The sequence below is a fragment of the Theobroma cacao genome, chromosome 1 (assembly GCF_053813885.1).
Source record: "Theobroma cacao isolate CCN51 chromosome 1, ASM5381388v1, whole genome shotgun sequence".
Lineage (NCBI taxonomy): Eukaryota > Viridiplantae > Streptophyta > Magnoliopsida > Malvales > Malvaceae > Theobroma > Theobroma cacao.
The window spans coordinates 13,228,799-13,249,558 of NC_142639.1; the positions used below are offsets into that span (position 1 = coordinate 13,228,799).

A 20,760-nucleotide genomic window follows, 5' to 3' on the forward strand; every position below is an offset into this window, starting at 1 on the left:
TTTTTCTTGGTATAAGTTGTCTTATTGACATAAGACTGAATTTAAAGTTTGGGACATAAAGAACATTTTGTAGGGTCAGTGATGAATTTATTTTGACTAAGCCAATGTGAGAAACCATAGCTCTTTTATCATTTAGTAATTGGACATAGCGATTTGTACAAGTTTAGCTAAGGTGAAACTATCTAATGAATAAGCTATATGATCCGTGGCCCTAGAGTCCATGATCTAATGACCTTGTTCTATCATTTTTTTTTTGAAAAGTTGGGAATTTCATTCACATATCATGAGAAGAAGCAAAAATCATTTTGGTTTTGGAAACACCAAAAAACTGCAAGGTAAACAAAGAGAGACCTGTAATACAAGACCTTTTCAGACCCAAAAAAAAAAATTTACATCACTCAAACCAGCAAGAGGTAAGTAAGACCTCCACTTTCCCCGTGCAGAGGTACAAAAACTCAAATGAAACTTAAGAAAAAAACCCTTGGACAATAAAAAATCACACCTTAGCTTAAGGAATGAAAACAAAAACATAAAGACCCTTCATCCAACATAATATCTACAAGCCAGACCAACCCACAACAAAAACCAAAACGTCATCCACATAGCTAGATCAAACCAGAGAATCAAAACCAGAACATAGAAAACAACCAGTCTACAAAAAACCACACAAGGAGTAGTGTAGTAGTAGTGGCAAGCATAACCAAAGAGGAAAAGGGAAAAACAAATCATACTTAACAAACTTCTAGAAGGATTGGGCCATCTTCACCATCTTCAGTAATAACCCATAGGAACTTATCCTCTTTATAGACCCCTACCTTAACCAATGAATCAGCAACCCTATTCACGGATCTTGGAATTTTCAGAAATCTCTAATTCTTCAATTATGATTTGAAAAATTCCATATGCATCATGGTAATTCTATATTTTCGAGGGACTGTTGATAACTCCCTAACCCACTTCACCTCATTCTCTAAGTCACTCTCCACAATAACACAATCAACACTACCCCACCTAGATGCCGCCACAATTTGAAGGGCTTTTTTGATGGCCAAGATCTTTGTTCAATTAGCATCTGTCACCTTAACAGATAATGAAAATTGAATTAGCAATCATGTTCTATCATGGCAGTATCAACATGTTTATATTCAGAGGGTAAGTTATTGTGTGTGTTGAAACAAGCTTGGTTAGAGACTATACCTATAAAGGCAGAATTTATAAGTGAAAGATTGGCTAGTTATGTGTTTGCTAGGACATTCTTACCATCATTGCTGATCAGTCCATTTTCATTCAAGAGATCCGTTAAACTATTAACTTGTTTCTATATTAAAGATATTTGAGACTTGGAGTTGATGTTTCCCATTTCTTCCACATGACTAGTTTGAGCATCATCTGCTGATGTCTTTACTAATGCTGATGGATTGTTCACCATAACTGATCTTTTCTTTGCATATGGTTTTCCTTTAGTAAACTTAAAATCTTCTAGAAAACCAAGAAGTTTGGAGCATTTTTCTTTTACATGACTTTTCTTGCCACAGTGAGTGTAGCAACCACAAATGAAGATTCCATGAAAGGTTAAAATTGTGCAAATAAACTCCTCTGAGTTTTTTCCCTAAGAACCATACTATAAACTTTATCCAATGCATGTATTTGATCCATCAAAATGATTTAGGATCTGATGGTAGAGAATGACTCATTTAGGCTATTGAGGAACTTAAACACTAAGTCTTTTTGGTATTGGTTTGAGTAAATCTTGAAGCAATTTGAGTCACACTTATCATACTGACAGTGTGGCAGAGGCCTATAACTTATTAACTGTTCTCAATGCCTTTCAACTTTAAAAAGTACTCATCTACATTCTTGGTTCCTTGAGTCACACTACCAAGGTTATATTGTAGATTGCAAACCCTTATGTCATTTGGTTGGGGAAAGTTTTGTTTTAGGTGTTCCAAATTTCAATGGCAGAATCCATGAAGAAAATAGTAGATGTTATTGGTTGTGAGATGGAGTCTAAAAGCCAAGCAACGATCGGGTTATTACATTTATTCCAAGCTAGATAAAGTGGGTTAATAATAGAGGTTTTAGGGATGGTTTTAGTGATGAACCCTGTTTTGTTTCTAATTGATAGAGCTAGTAAAAAAGAACGGCTCCAAGCCACATAGTTGTTTGTGGTAAGTTTAGGATTAACTATCTCTGGACTTGGATGGTCAATATGATGAAGGTCATATAGAGATTGGGGATCATTTGCTGTTAAGAGTTGCATGGCAGGTGTGGTGGTGGTTTGATTGGTTCTTTGAGTTGTAGACTTAGTTGACTCAATCATTTTTCTATTTCTTAAATGGCAACAAAGGAGACTGTATGAAGATAAAGAGAGAGGCTAGTATACTTACTAATTCGAAGGATTGAAAACAGTACAAAAGGATTGATGCAGGACAAGAAGGTATTGCCCTATGAATTGATTTTGATTCGTTTTGTACCTGTAACAAACCTGCTTTAATACCATGACAAAAGGAAAGATGACAACCTCAAGAGGGAAAAACGGCACAAACATTTTTGAGCAATGTTAGAATATTTTCTCATCAAAAGAATGATTTGTACAGTGTTTTATATACATTGGTCAAAAATGATTAAACAATAAAAAAAGCTACTTTACTAATCTGTACAATCTAACTAACTTTAAAAACATTAGCTTGAAACGTTGTCGTATCATCAAGGTTATATGACCACCTTGTATTGCTTCCAAAACGATGCGTACAAGACAAACATCTCATCATCTTACACTCTGCATTTTGCCTTTATCTTATTCTGTCTGCCTACCTTAGCTTGATCTGTTCTTCCTTTGTTTTTTATTAAGCTTTTTATTTTCTAGATTTGATTCAATCTGGAATTATTCTTCAATCTCATTTATCAGAGAACACGTTCAATCTTTATATCACCTCTCTGTATGGTCTCCTTGATCAAGTGATATCGCCTTAGTAAATGTTTGGATCCTAAATGAGAACTTAATTCCTTTGCTTGCGTATTTGCTTCATTGTTGTCATAATATAAAGGTATTGACTTAGCGATGCTAGGAATCTCACCTAGTTCAGTGATGCAATTCTTGATCCAAACATCATTTTTCGTTGCCTCAAACATAGATATATATTTAACTTCAATTGTAGAGTCAACTATCATCTCTAGTTTGGAACTCTTCCGACTGATTGCTTGGCTATTTATAGTAAATATGTATCCACCTTGCCAGCTGTTGTCATCTTTGTCGGATTGAATATTTTTAAGTGTGATGTGAAAAAAGTTAGAATCACAAAAACTTAATAAAATTATAAAATTATTTTGGAATGTGATCAAATAAGTTAATTTTGAATTGAGAGTATTTTGATAATTTTATAAGAGAAAATTAAGAGTCGAATATCTCATGGGAACATAAATTATCTACAAGATATTAGTTAAGTAAAAAAATATACCGTGTCATATGAAAAAAAGGATAAAATCACAAAAATATACAAGTTTACTCATATTTAAAATTACAAATGTAGGAATGAAAACTGTTTAATTTCACCAAACAAGGAAAATGATAGTTGTGGCTCTTGGCAGACTAAACTATTTTTACCTAAAGGCTATCAACGCATAGAGCCATTCTTAACAAAGAGAAGTTGAAATTGTTAAAAGAAAATGAAATAAAATAAAGTAAGTAAGAACACAAGGAAGTTTAAAGTGTGATATCACTGTCCTTAAGGATAATTTTCGTCCCTTCGGAGTATAAAACTTAGTGCAAAAGGACTGTAGTGGTTATCCTCCAAGATTCAACAGACCATTCTTGATAGTTTGCACAAACTAATAAGGGATGATAAGGACTGCAGAAAGAAAGAACCCAACTAAGAAAGAAAGGAAGCAGAGAAGACTTAAGAAAAGATGAAAGGCTTTAGTGTGTGTTGTGAGTGAGAGTATGAGGCTGTATTTATAGACAGGGAACGAAGTGAACGTTGCATCAAATAAGGTGAATGTTGCACCAGATCAGGGAGTTAAGAAAAAGCCTCAAGGAGTTAGAGAAAAACCTGGTCAGTTTGTATACTAAGTCAGGTATACGTTGTAGCCAGTAGTACAAACATGATCAGCATGAATACTAAGTCAAGTATACGTTGTAGCCAACAGTACTTAGTTAGATAGACATTGGAGCAAAACTAGGAGAGGTAGGTAAGTATGGTAGAGTTTGAGTCTGATTCAATCAAAGGTTGAAAAAGCTTAAAAAAATAAAACCAAGGTACAAAAATTCACTTGGACACAACCCATGTGTATATTTGCACACAAGAGGGGGAATCTAAAATTTCTCAAGGTCTAATCCAATCTTGTGTATACATAAATCCACTTCATTTTCTTTGCTTGCAATAAGTTTATAATAGATTTTCATATATAAGGCATTCACCTTTCTTGTATTTCGACAATATAAGATGTTTGAATCTTATGAAATATACTATTTTTCAACAGAAATAACCAATAAGAAGAAGACATAAGCAAGAATATTAAAGATAAACCAACATGGTTTAATTCCAGGGGTAGACTATACCTAATTTCGAGTAGTGGAGTTTCATAGTGTGGATGCGTGCAAAGAGCAAGAGTCAACACTTGCATCGGGCAAAGATGCCACAATAGAAAATTCAGCCTAGTTACAACAAACAAAACTTTTCAACATTCTTATTTGTTCATTTCATATATCGTCCATGTGCCATGTGCTTACATTTGTTAAATCAAGATGCATTAAACAATAAAGTCAGTAAATATAAGCTCAAAATGGATAATTAGTCTAACGGCTAATTATCAATTTACAACAAGGATCTCTGGAGGAAGACTTGAGGCCCCGGGGAGTAACCTTTGGTACCATAAAACTTAAAACTTAATTCTAATTAGATCCAACTGCCACACCTTGATTCAGCAATTTTATGCATTTCCTTCTGATTCCTGAAAAAAGAATGTAAACACCCGCACCAGCCAGATAGCTAGCAAAATGAGGTTTCATTAGGCCCAAGGGAATTGGTCTGAATTAAAAATACTGCATAAGTTCTCAGTTCCAAAAGTGTTGTGACTATCAATACATGTTACAGCTCGGATGGACAAGAAAAGCATTTTTGTAACCAAACAGTCAATAGATTCAGAGTTGTAGATGCGTAGGTTCTGTTCCTCAGCAATATTACATCCTCTAAAATCATCAGGAGTTAATGTTGCATTGGCCGCTAACCAAGTGTGAAATGTTTGTACAGTCAATCTAAATTTTCTGTAAGAATGGTAAATCAAATTCCAAACTAATCATGCTTTCCTGCATGACAAGGTTATGTTAAGCCTTTGCTTCTGTTGCAGCATGAAGAAGTTCATCCGGAGTCGCAGCTGGGTCTAGATCCCAACAATGATCTGGCAAATTACTGGTTTCTCCTTTAAGTAACCAAGATGGAACCTGGTGTGAAAAGCGAAACATCTCTCTCCTCTGAATCCATCTAATGGCATCCTTATTCGTACTTCTCTGATATACTGTCTTGAACCCAGCCAATTTGATAAGGGGAGCAACACAAACTCCAAGCTCTTCCGAGTAATCATCAAGCACCTCGACCATCTCATATTGGTGCCTCACATCATCAGGAGTTGACCTGTTCCAATCTGGTGCCCAATTTCGATAAACAGCCCAAATATCTCCACTTTTGGGGAATATCCGAACGCAGCCTCCCCTTCCAGCCTTTTGTCCTCTCAGAAGATGAGAGAAAATGTTGACTTGATCAATAAAGTCAGGATTCCAGGCCCTGAAGTGTCCACAAGATTTAGTAAACCCAGAATCCACCCAACTTACTGACCCAAATTCATTATCAGTTTTGGAGTTCAAGTAAGAGATGAGAATCTTAAATGGTTTTACTGAGACAACCTGGCGAATCAAACAGTACAAACGAGGCATACCATCGTCTTCGTCATACAGGGCCCATATTTGCTTTGGTTTGAAGCATTCCTCAGATCTATCTTTGTCAAAATCATGAAAGTCGGGGTCAGGAACTGTAATTGAGACCGGTGCACTTTTATTTGGTGCTGATTGATGAACAGAAACAGCCAAATTTGTCCTTTTGAGAGCCTTTCCAGCCACTTGTGGTTGACCATCTTCAGTGCCTAATATAACTGCAGAAGCTGTTGTGGCTGCTGCCTCTGAAGCCAACCTAAGCTCTTCTAACTTCTTCCGAATTTGTGACCTTGCCTTGTCAATCAACAACTTTCTAGCATCAAATGCGGGGGCAATTGAGCATCGCCTATTTGGAGGTTCACAAGGGTTGGAAAGCTTTGGATCATGCTCAACACCATTTTCATTTGCTAATCCTGCTTCTGAAGATTTTGATTCCTTGTCTTCATATCCATTTCTGAAGTTGGAACCAACAACAACCTTCCTTTTCTTCTCAAGTCTACCAGTCTTAGATCCTGAAGATTCATTATAGCCATTGGACACATTTGGAGTTGTCTGCATGGCAATGTTTTTCATGGAACGTTTTGCATTGGCACTCAATTTCACCTTCGACCCTGCTCCTCTAGCATCTCCATTGGTCTGATAAACAGCATCGGTTGAAATGGCTGATACTCCATTATGGCTTGCAATCCCAGTAGAAGTTCCAGAGAAGGAGCTCCATTGAAATGACATGTTAGAAACATACTCATACCCATGCCCAGGATGATAGCCTGAGACCCCATTTCCAGGAAAAAATGTAGCATTAGTTGGGACATATGTGACCCCATCATATCCATGACTTCCATATCCATTACTTGGCACGTAAGACCAAGGACAGTAGGGGAAAGAACCGTTCACAGGGGCTGACCCAGTTTCAACAGCAATAAAAGTACCTCGGCAGTTCTTACATGAAAGTCTCTTATTGACATACTTCCGAAGATATTCATACTGGACTTTACAAGATGTGCATACAGTCCAAAAAGTATCAAGTCTACCCTGTGATGTTGGATTTGAACAGTTGCCGACACCTGTAACCCCAGCAGTATATGTTGTAGTTTGAACCACTCCAGAAGGCACCTGTTTGTTTCTCTTGATATCATAGGAACCTTTCTTGATTCTATCTGACAACGAAGTCCATGCTTCAGATACAAGTTTAAATGCCCCATCAGCTCCCACACATTTATTCTTATCAGGATGGAGTAGCACAGCCATCTTTCTGTACTGTTTCTTCACTGCCTCTTTATCTGCAGAAGGCTTCAACCCAAGAATTGAATAGTAATCGATTTCACCATTACATTTAGTCTCAGAAGCAACATAAACTTCAAATGTGGACACCATCTGCGATATACCCTCCAATCCAGGATACAAAGATTTAGCCTTTAATGCATAATTCTTAGCACCTGCAAAGTCTCTTTCACAAAATCGCTTCTCAGCGATCTCTTTCGCTTTAAGAGCTTCCTCTTTGTTTGCTTCCATTCAAAACGTTCAAACGATTTTTAAAACCAAACTCTCCAAACAAAAGTTATAAGGACCCCAACATGATTAACCATAAAAGAAGCTGAATTGTCATATTGAACCATCTCATGTTTTCTGCATATAGTCAGCAAGACAACATTTAGATCTTTCCCAAAATCAAGCTTCGTTTTTCCCAAGTAACACTCTAACTGACCAAGTCATGAAACTTTCAAACGCGCTTAATTAACCCTAATTACACATATTTGAATCCAAGATCTTAACTTTTTAAGTTCTACTCGATTGCTGAGAAACCAGAGAAAGACAAAAAAAAAATCAAAATTGTAAGCTAAACAAATCAATCAATCAATCAAAATTAACCATATCCAAGCATTACCAAAGTTGGGTTATTCCTTATCTTAGAGCAAATAAATGTAAAACTTGGCAGTTGATTTCAATTACTGTTTCCATAATTTTCTCAGTTAAAAAAAACCCATTCGAACAAACTAAAAAAGCCATAAAAAAACAGCTAAATTTGCAAAAATTTGAAAACGCAAATCGCACTAATTTCAAAGCCAAATAACAAAAAGCAAACGGATCCAAGTTCAACAGCTCAAAAACTACATAAATCAAGTGAGTTTACCCCAAATTTTAACTAAAGAGTTAAAACTTTTTACAGAATTAAAGTGTATAAGTAAACATTTCCACATAAATTAAAGTTAAAAATGAAAACAAAGAAAAGAAACTAACCTCACTGAGATTTGAGCAGCAATGGATTTTAAGCAAGACCCAGATCGCCACGTGTCCTTTAAAGCTTGAGCAAATCAAGATTTTGAGCTAATTTGTGAATCCTAGTGCAGTTAAAACTAAGAAACAAATAAAAATAAAAAAACAAACTCTTTTGGGGGGAGTACACTGAACTAACTGGCGGAAACAAATTAGGGTTCTAAACCGGGAATTTAGAGGGATTAAAATCGGCGGCGAGAAATTTGGGATTCCGTCTATCGCCGATCAGGAAAAATGGGGTGGGCGAAAATTAATAAATAAAAATGATAATTTTCAGTGAAAGTAAACGGTGTTAATAGTATTTAATGGTGGGGGTTGCTATTGTGTACTCTGTGCGTAATACGCACAGTGTTTATTTATTTATTTTGTTAAAAAATTATATTTTTAAATTAAAGAAAAGTAAAAAAAGAAAAAGAAAAAGACATAATTAAGTATTGTAATAATTGTGATATTAATAATAATGGGAAATTATGTTCACTGGGGAAATGTTTGGTAGCGGATAGAAGTAGAGTTGGGTAAAGGATAATGGTTTTCTCTTTCAGTTATTTGTTTGTTTATTTTATGTAATAAATAATTCCATGGAAAAGAAAAAGTTAAAATCTTTTCCTTTCTTTTGTATTTTTGGTACGTAGAAGAAAAGCAAAACAAGATTCCTTTATTTCCTACGTTATTACTTTCATCACTTTTCATCGTAGCTAACTTTCCTTTTTTATCTGTGTGTAAATAAAATCAAAATTCAGAGTTGGAAGAACCTTCAAATTTTGCATCAATGGAGTCCAATATATTCTAATTTCCCTTTTTTTTTTTCCCTTTTACCATTATTGCTGCAGTGAATTTAATGGGTAAAGACAATTAGCTTGCTTTTCATTTATTTGGACCAACGATCTCTTTTAGTAAATGGATTCAAAGTAATTAGACTTATGCTTTGAGCAATCAATAGACGATAAGGGGTGGTGAGAGCAATTACTCAGAGCTGATCTTCCCTGTATGAAAAATCATGAATGTAATGATGATTTTAAAATTTTATACGAACATGGATTAAAAGATAATTATAAAAATAATTATATTATATTATATTATATATATTAAATTATAATAATAAAAAAATTAAAAATTTAGAAGTGACGATCTTTACCCTGTACCACTTCTTGGCTTTGCCTTTGTATGGATGTATAATAATTTACGTAGGCTAAATCTCTTAACATTACAAATGCATGAACGTTTATTTTTCTTCTCGAATCTACAACATTTCCTTTTTAAATGCCTTAATTATCTTAAGTAAATGGGATTGTTTTTTTTTTGCTTTCAAATAATTTATGTCTATACATTAAACCTAAAATCTAGTGAAATTGTCAAATATTAATATTTTATTTTTCTTGGTCGAATTGTTATTACAGTGGTTCAACCACCAAAAATCTGATAATTGCCAACATTTTACCCCATCTCCAATCTATTTTTCTGGTTGGCCTTGGATGTTTTTTCAATACCTCTATAGTTGCAAATCATTGATTAAGATACTATAAAGTTTTCTAGCTAAAATTTGATGGAGTTTGCATCGAAACCCTAGATACAATGGGTTTTTTCAAGGATGTAGACCCAGCAACCAGGCCACAGCCAAGACATCATTGTACTAAATGTGTAGTTTCATTGTACTTGGAGGTAGTTGTTGTTTTCAAGCTATTATGGTAGCTTTGAATGATACCCCTGTACATGTATAGTAGATTTAATGGAAATGAATCTGAAATTAAGAAGGAGTTGATGATTAGGACTGTGTATTAGATTGCAAACTAGCCTTTCTAACCCCATCCAATTCATCCGAAAACAAACCCTATCTCTATTTACTGGTTTTCTCCACAAAGACATTTCAACTAAAATCGAATATGCCAAATTATTGAGTGGACCATGGAATATATATTATTAAGCATACCTTATCTTAAGTATTTGTAGGGCTTCTCTTCCTCGAGGGATAGGCATGCTATAGATCATTTAACGTTATTAAAGATAGCCTGCTTGTTCCATACTTATTTTATTTGTCAATATATGCTAGTATACGGCTTGTGGCAATATACTATAACATTACTTTTGTTTTTGTCCAAATTAAAAAAGATATTGATAAATACTAACTTATTACAGTTTTAATTGGTTTTGATGTCAAAATTAAATTTGCAAACCTTCGTAATATATAGTCAAACTTTTTTTTTTTTAAAAAACAACTTATGTTTGGTTTAGCCATTATTATCAGTTTTAGGAGAGTTTTAAGATCTAAGATTCCAATATTCTTTTCCGTTCCTAAACTTCTTCACATGCAATGAAAAGAAAAGTATTTTTTTTCTCAATCAAATGAATAAATTCTCTTATCATGTACAAGAATGTTGATATAAAGTCAAGTTTATTTCAAAACTAGACAAATCAAAAACAAGTTTACCAACATCTCAAAACAAAACGGTAAAAAAAAAAAAAAAAATCATTTAGCACCGCAAAGAGCAGCATCAGCATGACTATGGAGAAATTACTTTTTTTGATGGACTTAAGGTGATTCGTTATTTGATTGTTAGCGGAATACAGCATAATGAATTAAAATGATTATACCTTTTAAGAGGTATTAAATTATGATTAGTAGAATAAATTTGAGTGATTGTATGACAAAAACAAAAAAGAATAATAGTAGATTGAATTGAATGGGGATTGGGGGAAATGTGGCAGTAGTAGCAGTGATATTGGGTGGTTCAAGCGGAGAAGAAAGAACATGTGAATCAAAGTGGCAGAGAGATGGTTGGCCCACCCGAATGAGAGGCTTTGTCCAGTCACAATCAGAAACTGGAGGCCCATCGCTCAATTCATAACTCACCGCCAAGCACAATTAAGACAATACTTATTCATATTTGGTCTATTCTTCTACAATCGGTAACTTTTGTACATACCAATCATGTCCCCATCATGGGTTTTTAAAAGGCCATTTAATCCATTTTCCATGGAATCTAAAGGAACCCAATTGCGGGTTGTTAAGAAAGAATTTCTGTATATTAAATATAAAAAAATAATTTACATAAAATTTTAAGAAAAATTATAAATACTTAAAATGATTTTCATTCCACGGGCTAGAAAACAATCACAATGAAGAAAAAACATGGGTGCATTTAGCATAAATAGCAATTTTCGTATCTATTCAAATGGGCCCTTACGGCCCAACTACCGTCCAAGCAAAGGATTTCAAGACATGAAAGAATCTATATTTTATATTTATATATTTATTTATTGGATTTTATCCAATTGGTAACCCCATTACATTTACTATTGTTCTTATGTTTTTTTATAAGAAACTCTTTTCTTTTTCAGCCTATCTCTTGGCTTTTTTCCTTTTATGTGTTAAACTTTATTATCCTTTTAAGTAATTATTCGGTCATTAACTATGAATGTTACTTTTTATGCATGGAAGTTGGAAATTCTCCTCCTATATATATACATATATATTATACATACTCCAAAAAGTATATTATATTAGATAAGGGACAAAATTACTTTTTCATGGTTAATTTTTTCTTTTTTGCAGTTTTCGCCGTAGGACAAGGGAAGCAGGTTGAGGCAAGGGTAACGGTTAGTGTCGTAAGTCGTATCTTTTCTCGAGAAAGAGGTACAAAAAAAATTTATGTCTGGGTAAGAATTCCAAATGACATTTGGGCACTTTCTCAACCTTCACTGTCCTCCAATTCAAACCCGAATATATAGCCTAGAAAGAAAAAGTTCATTTCTCTTCTCATATTTACTCAAATATACCAAGAAATTAGAAATTATTAGAAAGAATAAATGAACAATAACGTTTTCATTAATGACAAAGCTAGTAACATTTTCACAAATAATTATAACAACAAAAAAAATATAAAAATAATAAAAAAAAAGTTATAAAGAATTTTTATCATCATTTTTCATTTTTAAGGTATACTAAATTGCAAAAGACAACCAACAATCAAACATTCACCGGCTTGCAAAGGAACATTAGAGACGACGGTGACAATTCCCCGACGAGCCTCCCATTACTACTATTACTTCCACCAAGCCTTTCGTAGCAATCAACGCAAAACAAGGACAACGAGAGCTGGACCTCGTCGCGAGTCCAAGACGCCCTCCTCACTCGTCCGAGTCGGCTCAGCACTGGTCTCACGCAAGCCATGTAGAGGCGTTTGTAGCCACCCAGGGCAACGACGACGGAACGCACGCTGGAAGGTGGAGGAGACACATGGCGAAAGCAGAGGTCTTCCCAGAGGGAGTCGTTACGAGCAATGGTGCACCAGAGGGGGCAAACGCAGGCGGCGACGCCCAGGGAACGGCCGTCGAGGCGTTTGAGGATCTCTACGAGGATGTCGACGTGGTCGTTGATGAAGAACTTGGGTCTTTTTTCCTTGTTCTCTTCGACTGTCTCTTGGTCTTGGCGGTGGCGGTTGCGGTGGTGATGTTGCACCATTGTTAAAGAAAAGAGAGACAGAAGAAGAAAGAAGAAATAGAAGAAGAGGTAGCGTTAAGAGAAATTAAAAGGAAAAACAAAATGGTGGGTTATATATATAGGAGAAGTGTTATAGGTGTAACGTAAGGTTTAAGGGATTTGACTTTTGAGAGAGAGAGAGAGAGAGGGAGGGATAGAAAAAGAGAGGGTGTTTGCATTAGGGAAAGAGACACAGAGACAGACTTGAAGACAGGGAAAGAGAGAGAATTTTTCCTTTCATTTTTTTTTTTTGGTTCTGGGTTGTTGAGAAATTTAGATACAGTTTTCTTTTTCTTCATTTTTGCAACAGGGGTGTGGTAAGAATTTTATCTGCATGTCAAAAAAAAGAACATAATTTACAGTGTGCATGAGTTGGAGGGAGCCAAAATTTTGGGTTAACGAGAGCGAGAGAGAGAGAGAGAGAGAGAGAGAGGGAGGGAGGTGGGGTATCGAGAGAAGAGGAGAAGGGGCCAAGGGAAAAGAGCCAAGGCAAAGAACTGGAACCGATGCTATGCCTTTTTCTTTAATTGCTTTTTGTATATTGTTTTCGAGTTTGTTGTTATTGTTGTTGTTTTCATTTTTGTTGTTGTTTGCGTATTTCAAAGACTTTATTTTTCCTTTTAGCTTCAAGGGTTGAGGGCCGTTGGTAAAATCACTGTGACTTGTGAAGCAGAGACTTTGGTTTTTCTTCAGCTATATTCATAGATGGTCTGCAACTCTATGTTGTTTTTTTTCGCCTACACACTAATTTCAGATTGGACCATATTGCACAAGTAGGGGGAATAGCTATAGAACGCCTAATGTGAAATGTGTGAGGCCCAGCTGCTCATCGGGTGGGGGTGCAAAGGCCAAAGTTGATTTCACATTTTTTCTCACAAAAGATTTTTGGACTTTGCATTGGAAGAAAGAAGATACAAGGAAAAGAGAAAATGTAAACCGAAATGTCATTTCAACACCGCTGGAAGCAACCTATAATTGCTATCCAAGCATGCTGATTGGAACCAGAGAAGAAATTTTGAGTCCTCAACAGGCAGAGAATATTGCTGGCTGATATTTCTCATCGTTGCTATTGACATATTTCCCTATTGATATCTCAATTGCCCTCCACTTCATTCTTTTGCAAACCCACCTTTAGGTCCTAGAAATATAGGCATTAGGATTTGGTAAGATTTCCACTGTCTGGGCTTTTCTTTTGTCTGTTATTAAAAAAGAAAAAAGAAAACTGAAATTTCAGATTTTTGGTGATAAAATTAAAAGGAACTTGGTCATACAAATTAATTATCTGATGCATATATATATATATATATATATATATAAAGTAATTTTTTCTTTTTTAATCGAGAAAGGAGAATTTGAGTCCAATTTTTTTCTTAAAAAAAATTTAAAGTACATAGAAACATTTTTACTACATGTATAGATTATACATGTATGCCTATGTAATTAATGTTTGCATATAAGCTGCATCCAAGTATGAAAACAGATTGTTCACTGGGCACCAGAAAAGTCATATCAAAAAGCATCTTATGTTTCATCTTCAAATAATAATAATGAGCCTTCAGGCAACAACCAAAGCAAAATGAAGAGCTCTAAGGTCACGGTCAGAAGGCAACTATTTGGTTGTCTTATGGTATTTGGATTTTGGCCTGGAAAGGAAACCCCCAAGTCCCTTTGAGACAGAAAGCATATAATAAAATATCATTAAGATAAAGGCTTGAAATTGACATTAGATTTACGAAGGCTTTGCTGCTCTGTGGAAAGGGGTACCCCACCAATATCTTAGAGTTTTTAATGGGAGACTTGTTCTGTATCGTGTTGGACTTGTTCATTGGACACACTTGAGCAGGCGCTGTTCCCTATTCTTTGTGGGAGGAATTTGATAATTGCAAGATTACAAGGAGAAATCCGTAAAGTGCGCAAAAACTTTCACATTTTTCACTCACTCCCCCAACGACTATCATCTTGTACTTTACTCTTTGAAAAAACATGCTAATCGGTCAAACGTTGCACATAAGAGTTTTCACCATTTCTCTAAGCCATGCATCCATCTGCACCACTACAACCATGGACCATCAAATTTCACCCCCCTTTTTATTATTTTATTTTAAACTCTGCTTAGTCTTAGAAGGGGAAATCTTGGGGTTTCACGGCAGAGACTGAAATTGGGTCAGTGATAGCCAACTAGACTAATGTGTGGACTCTTTCCATCTGCATGTTTGGCTTCCTAGTTTTTGTTCACTTTCTTCTTGTGAGGTATCTAGGTAATCGTGTCATTTGCAAGATTTAGGACAAGAAGATGTCTCGGGGTAACAATTCCCGTACAAAACCCAAAACTTTTCAACCAGAGTAAAAAATCCCATATCAAATTTATGTGCTTGAAGTTATCCATCTGGCCAGGTTCTCTCTGTAGTATTTGCCGGAAGGACCCATTAGCATTAATGCCATTCAATATGTATATTTTTTTCTAAACTAACAACCAAGGTCAAGATATATATATATATATATATATTAAGTAGTAGTATTTGTTAATTTGGATGATTGCATTGAATCCATGGAGGCACATTTAAATGATGGAAACAATGTAAAGAAAACAAACAAGTAGATAAAAGGTGAACAGAATAGGACCTGGAAAAACAAACAATGAAATTACAGCCAGGGTTCCAAATCAATGCTATACATGACATCCTTCTCTAACTGCTCTCTTAGCTTGAAGTGAGCCATCACGGAATCTGGAGTACTCATTGTTTTAAGATGTTTAGCTAGAAATGGTTGTACATTTTCTTCGTGGTTTTGTTCTTCCAAAGGCTTAGAGATTTGTTGGACTTTCCTTGTTTCATGGGTTACTTTTGGTAGGAAACTTCTAATCCAACTTACAAACTGATATTAACATACTGCCAAATTTTACTGTTTGATAAACTCTGATATGGGGCTGGGGTACCCTTTTTAGGTCCCTTTTTTTTCCCACTAATTTTCAAGCCAAATTTCTTTCCCAAAATATTCTGCTCAAGCTAGGCTAATTTAGTACCAAAAGAAGAATGGGTGAATAACGTTGCAAGGAGACTTTTGATTAGATAAGGGAAGAAATAATTAATCATGTGACTAGTCTTCATCATGCTTGGTTGGTTGGGCACTAATGTGACAAGATATAGTGTTCAGGGTTCAAAAAGTTAAGAGCAATATTTATTTGATTTAGACCAAAATCTAGCTGTAAAGAATGGTTTAAGGAAATTCTCAATTATCGTGGAATTATTTTGTCTTCCAGTCCACATTATGAAACAATTTTAAAACTACAAGTTGTCTAACATCATGTTACTGCTAATGGTCAGTGTCAGTAGGAAATTATAAGATATTTTTCTTACACATTTTATTTTAATATGATACTTAAGGGTCTGCTAATGTCTGAGAGATTTATGACATTTATTTTCCTTTCTTCTGAACAGTTTTATGTAAATGGATTTTATATCTCAATGTTTTGGAATATAGTTTCCCAAGATTTGAACTGAGGGCATTGTGGCAAGAAGCTGAAACTAGGAGCAGAGTTCAGGAAGAAATTTAGCTGGCTTCATAGATGCATTTCTTCTCCCCGAGGACACCGCTGATCTGGATTTCATGAAGATCTAATTGAGATTTATTAGCAGCACTACACTAGTTCACTTGACCCTGCTGTAATTGCTAGCTGAACAATAAAGCTTAGCAGTACTGGAGAATGCACTAGCATTTTTCTAAGGGAGGATCAAACAAACATGGTGTCCAGTAGTTCAGGAAAATATACAATATAGTAGCTACACTAAAAACCACAGTTCAATGTAGTTTCCCAAGTTTCATTCCAGCTATCAATGTGCCCAACGTCTAGTTCCGTCAAGAAATCTGTTAACTGTCGACTGATCAACCAGAACACACCTTAATAGTTAAAGGAAAATATCCAATGCCATACCGATACTAAAACAAATGTTCAATGTAGTATTTGAAGTTTCATTCCATTTATTAATGTGTCCAAAGTTTAATTCCGTCAAGTTATTTAGTGATGTGTTAACAAATCAATCCAAATGCATCGTGTGGTCAAATAAACGCCACATCACTCTTGATCCATGAGACATGATAGAATCTCATTCTTTATACAAATAATTTTTTTAAAAAAATAAAATTAAAAAATTAAAAAACATTTTTTTTTCTAACGTTTTAAATTTTTATTTTTGAAAAATAAAAGAGAATACTTTTAAAAAGTATTTTAATTTTTTAACAATAAAAAAATTATAATTTTTCTTTACATTTTTCCTTTCCTTTTTTCTCCCCTCCTTCCCTTCTTTATCTTGATCTCCCTATTTTGACCAACTTTGACTATTAACTGACTGGATCTGGTTAGGGGTGGCTAGATCTAGCGTGAATACGACCGGAAAACGACCTCAAAGCGCAATTGTAATAATGTCAACATTAAAATAAACATGATATAACAACATTATCAACAGTTAGACAAATGAATCATGCTCAACCTCAACAACACTAATATTATAAACAACAAGAATATCATCAAAGCACAATTGTAATAATATCATCATTAAAGCAAATACATAATATCAGTCATAATGTCTCCAATAATAATAATAATAATAAACTTGCAATAACATCATCATCATCAACACTTAAACAAACGAATTATAAACTGCAATAACATCATCAAAGCACAATTGCAATAACATTACCATCAAAGCAAATACATAATAACAGTCAATGTCACCACTATCTCCAGTAGCAATTTTCAACAAAAATAGGTAATGACAGTCATGTAAATTTAAAGATTAAAGCAAACTAAGGAAAGAATGCGCAGTTGCCATTCTCCTTGCATGAACAACAAAAGAAACGAAATTGTCTTTGTGTTTAATTATGCTTTCTCCCCTTTTTATCAGGTGGTTCACCTTGACATTTTGAGATCAATTCTACTGTTTATGGGGCTCCGCTTGTTATCGATAAAGGCATCCCATGTTTCTGTCATGATTTATGGTCAAACAACCTTTTGTATTCTTATATATTATTGACATCGGTCTGTAACTGTGTATTTTTACACTTCTCTCCTACCACATTTTTCAAGTAGTTTTTATACAGTAAAACCTTTTTAAATTAATATCTTTGGAATCATGAAACTTTATTAATTAATAGAGATATTATTTAATTAATAAATTAATAAAAAATTAATTTATTGAAGTATTCTTTATTCTTTTTTCAAAATATTGAACTTAATACATGTATTATATATTATGATTATACAAATATTACCTAATTACTAAATTACGAATTATCATTATTTTATGTGTTTGTTTAACTAAAACAAGTTTATGAATGTAATTAGTCTTATTAAATAGAAGTCATGAATTTATTTATTTTTTCAACAAATTAAAATTACACTTGATATATACTTAATTAATATACTTTATAAACACTAAGTCAAGCAAAAACATCTATGAAAAGAACATACGGTAGCACAAACAGTAAAACTAAATACAATAACTTCTTGTGATGTAAAGAAATCATAAATGACGGATGAAATGCGTAAAACATTATATGAGTATAATATAGAAAATTCAAATTGTACCCAAAAACAATTATAACAGTGGGTGTCAGAAAAGTTTAACTTGCAAGAGAGTCAAGCAATAATATCAAATACAATTAGAATGCACTCAAAATAACAATAACATTGCATAATTTTCTCTTACAATACAAGAACACTATACTATAGCTTTTTAATGTATTAAGAAAAGTTAGAGATGAAGTTTAATAAGACATCAATTTCAAGAAGAAATAAGTAACATTGGAGTCATATTTTATAAAAGTCTCTTAATAGAGTCATGTGCATTTATAATTTTAATGTATAAGGAGATTATTAATTTATATATCAAGTGGGATTTATGTGTTTTTTTTTAAATGCATTATCTTATAAATTTAGTGAATTCTTAATTTACTACATTGGTCCCAAGTCAAGATTGATCAAAAATATTATTTAATTGAAGTTATTAATTTATCAAGATTTTATTGTAATTTTTTTCCATATTTTTTGGACCACTATAGAGACCACATAAAATTATCATAAAAAAAAGGTAGATTATGTATTAGAGTAAATTAAATATAATAAATTGACATTGATGTTAAAAATAATAGATTATAATATGTAATTAGTCCCTGTAATTAACAAAAGTGGTGAATTTGGTCACTTTATAAAATTTTGTAAAAATTGAATTCTTATACTTTATGAAATAGACAATGTCTGACTAATCGTTAACAATATTAAAATTTTTTTTATTATCTATGTTGATATAATGTTTGGTTGTATTAGCATGACATTTTTTCGCTTATGGCAATGATGATGTGACATTTCACAAATGATGTAAAGATAATGCTAACATGGCATGACTAAGCACATATATGAATTTTATAAGTGCTGGTGTGGAATTGTCCAATATAAGGTTGACATGTGAAATATATTGCTGTCAGCTGAAAAGAAGGCCTACATTACCCAAACATGCCTTAAATATAAAATTTATTCATGTAATCTTATGAAAATAATAAAAAAACTTTTATCTGCAATAAGTTTTTATCTCTCCTTTTTTTAATTCCAGTTTTTTTTCTCTATTTCGCTTCTTAACAAATAAATATATTCTTTTTCCATAAAATTTTTTTAGATAAATAAATTATTTCAATTGTCGAGTTATGACAAAAATAAAAAACCGTCAAGTTATGGCCATGGCCTCTCAAATGTTTAATTTTTACATTTGTCTTGTCGAAGGCCTACCTTTTTATAATGTCAATGAGAACAAATATTTGAACTTGATAAGTCAAAAGATAAAAATGAAATAAGACTAGTTCCATAGAGTCTACAAGGTGCGTGTGTCATAACGTGCGGGTCCGAAAACTCGACTACTAGACGTGAAGGTGAAAACTCACTAAAAAAAATTAAACTAGGAGTCGCCACCAATCTTTTTTTTTTACTAGGTGCGATTGGCCACCTATTGACTCGATTCTAATCGATGAAAACTTAAATTAATTTTAAGCCCACCGAAAAGAACCTTAAACCGGTCTACAATTTTCTGGATCTAGGTTCGGGAGTACGGTTACGCCCGGGGAAGGATTAGCACCCCTCGGACGCCCGTTCCATGAACGGTACCATTTTTAGATTATCCTATTGGGCTTTAATTTTTAATTTCACTAGATTTCCTTAATTATTATTTTTTATTTTATCTCCTATTTAACCTAAAATGGAATGCAAATGGGTGGCGAGATGAAATGCATGTCGTGAGATAAAAATGCCGGACAAATAACCTTTTATCGAGGATATTTTCCGAATCCGCCCATCATACTGGTGGGACTCGGGATATTCTCTCACCTAGGGAATTATCCGAGAAACTCGCCTTCGCAAATTCGACGAATAATTCCCGTCATCGGGGTCATCGTAGGTTTTCTTTTTAAAATAATATTTTTGTGCATAATGAACCCAATTCGGGCAAAAGCCTTTTATTAAAGATGGTTCTCGAGCCCTCCCATCATACTGGTGGGACCAGAGGACATCTTTTCACCTAAGGAACTTTTCGAGAAATACCCGCCTTCGCAGGATCCCCGAAAGATCCCATCATCGGGGCTTAAACTCGAAAACAGAAATGTTTATATGCAATGATATATATGATGCGATACATATATGCTAAGCAATTATCTATTTTTTTTGTCATTATTAATTATTTTTATTTTATTATATATTTTATTATTATATTTTCTATTCTTATTTATTATTATTATTTTTTTATACTTTACATTTTTTTGTTCTTAAGTTCTTTGTTTTTCACTTATAGTTAGACAAATTGTTTATAATTCTATGTTATTTTAGTGAATAGAAATTATATGTATTTTTATTGTACTATTTTTATGTATTTTTATATTTTTTTTATTATTATATTTTTCATAAGCGATTTTTATTCAAACCTAATGCCTAAGATCTTATTTATTATTTTTTTATCTTTATCTTCACATTTCTTTATGCCACTTAATACTCAATGTTTAATTTTGAATTAGTTATTTTTTTACTATTATTTTTATTTATTTAATG

General features: G+C 33.6%; 2 protein-coding genes across 2 annotated transcripts; both read right to left on the bottom strand.

Annotated features, from left to right (window-relative positions):
• Positions 1-4,638: 4,638 nt before the first annotated feature.
• Positions 4,639-8,476, bottom strand: LOC18612452 (uncharacterized). Its single transcript, XM_007049261.3, has 2 exons — positions 8,165-8,476; positions 4,639-7,720 (listed from the first exon to the last, which is right to left on the bottom strand). The coding sequence occupies exon 2, from the start codon at positions 7,436-7,438 to the stop codon at positions 5,324-5,326; it is 2,115 nt and encodes a 704-aa protein (XP_007049323.3). The 5' UTR covers positions 7,439-7,720; positions 8,165-8,476; the 3' UTR covers positions 4,639-5,323.
• A 3,512-nt stretch (positions 8,477-11,988) lies between these two features.
• Positions 11,989-13,132, bottom strand: SLY2 (F-box family protein). The gene has a single exon (XM_018120279.2). The coding sequence runs from the start codon at positions 12,657-12,659 to the stop codon at positions 12,165-12,167; it is 495 nt and encodes a 164-aa protein (XP_017975768.1). The 5' UTR covers positions 12,660-13,132; the 3' UTR covers positions 11,989-12,164.
• Positions 13,133-20,760: the final 7,628 nt, after the last annotated feature.

Bases quoted from the DNA above. Each gene is read 5' to 3' on its own strand.
- LOC18612452 (XM_007049261.3), bottom strand. From the start codon at position 7,438: ATGGAAGCAAACAAAGAGGAAGCTCTTAAAGCGAAAGAGATCGCTGAG.
- SLY2 (XM_018120279.2), bottom strand. From the start codon at position 12,659: ATGGTGCAACATCACCACCGCAACCGCCACCGCCAAGACCAAGAGACA.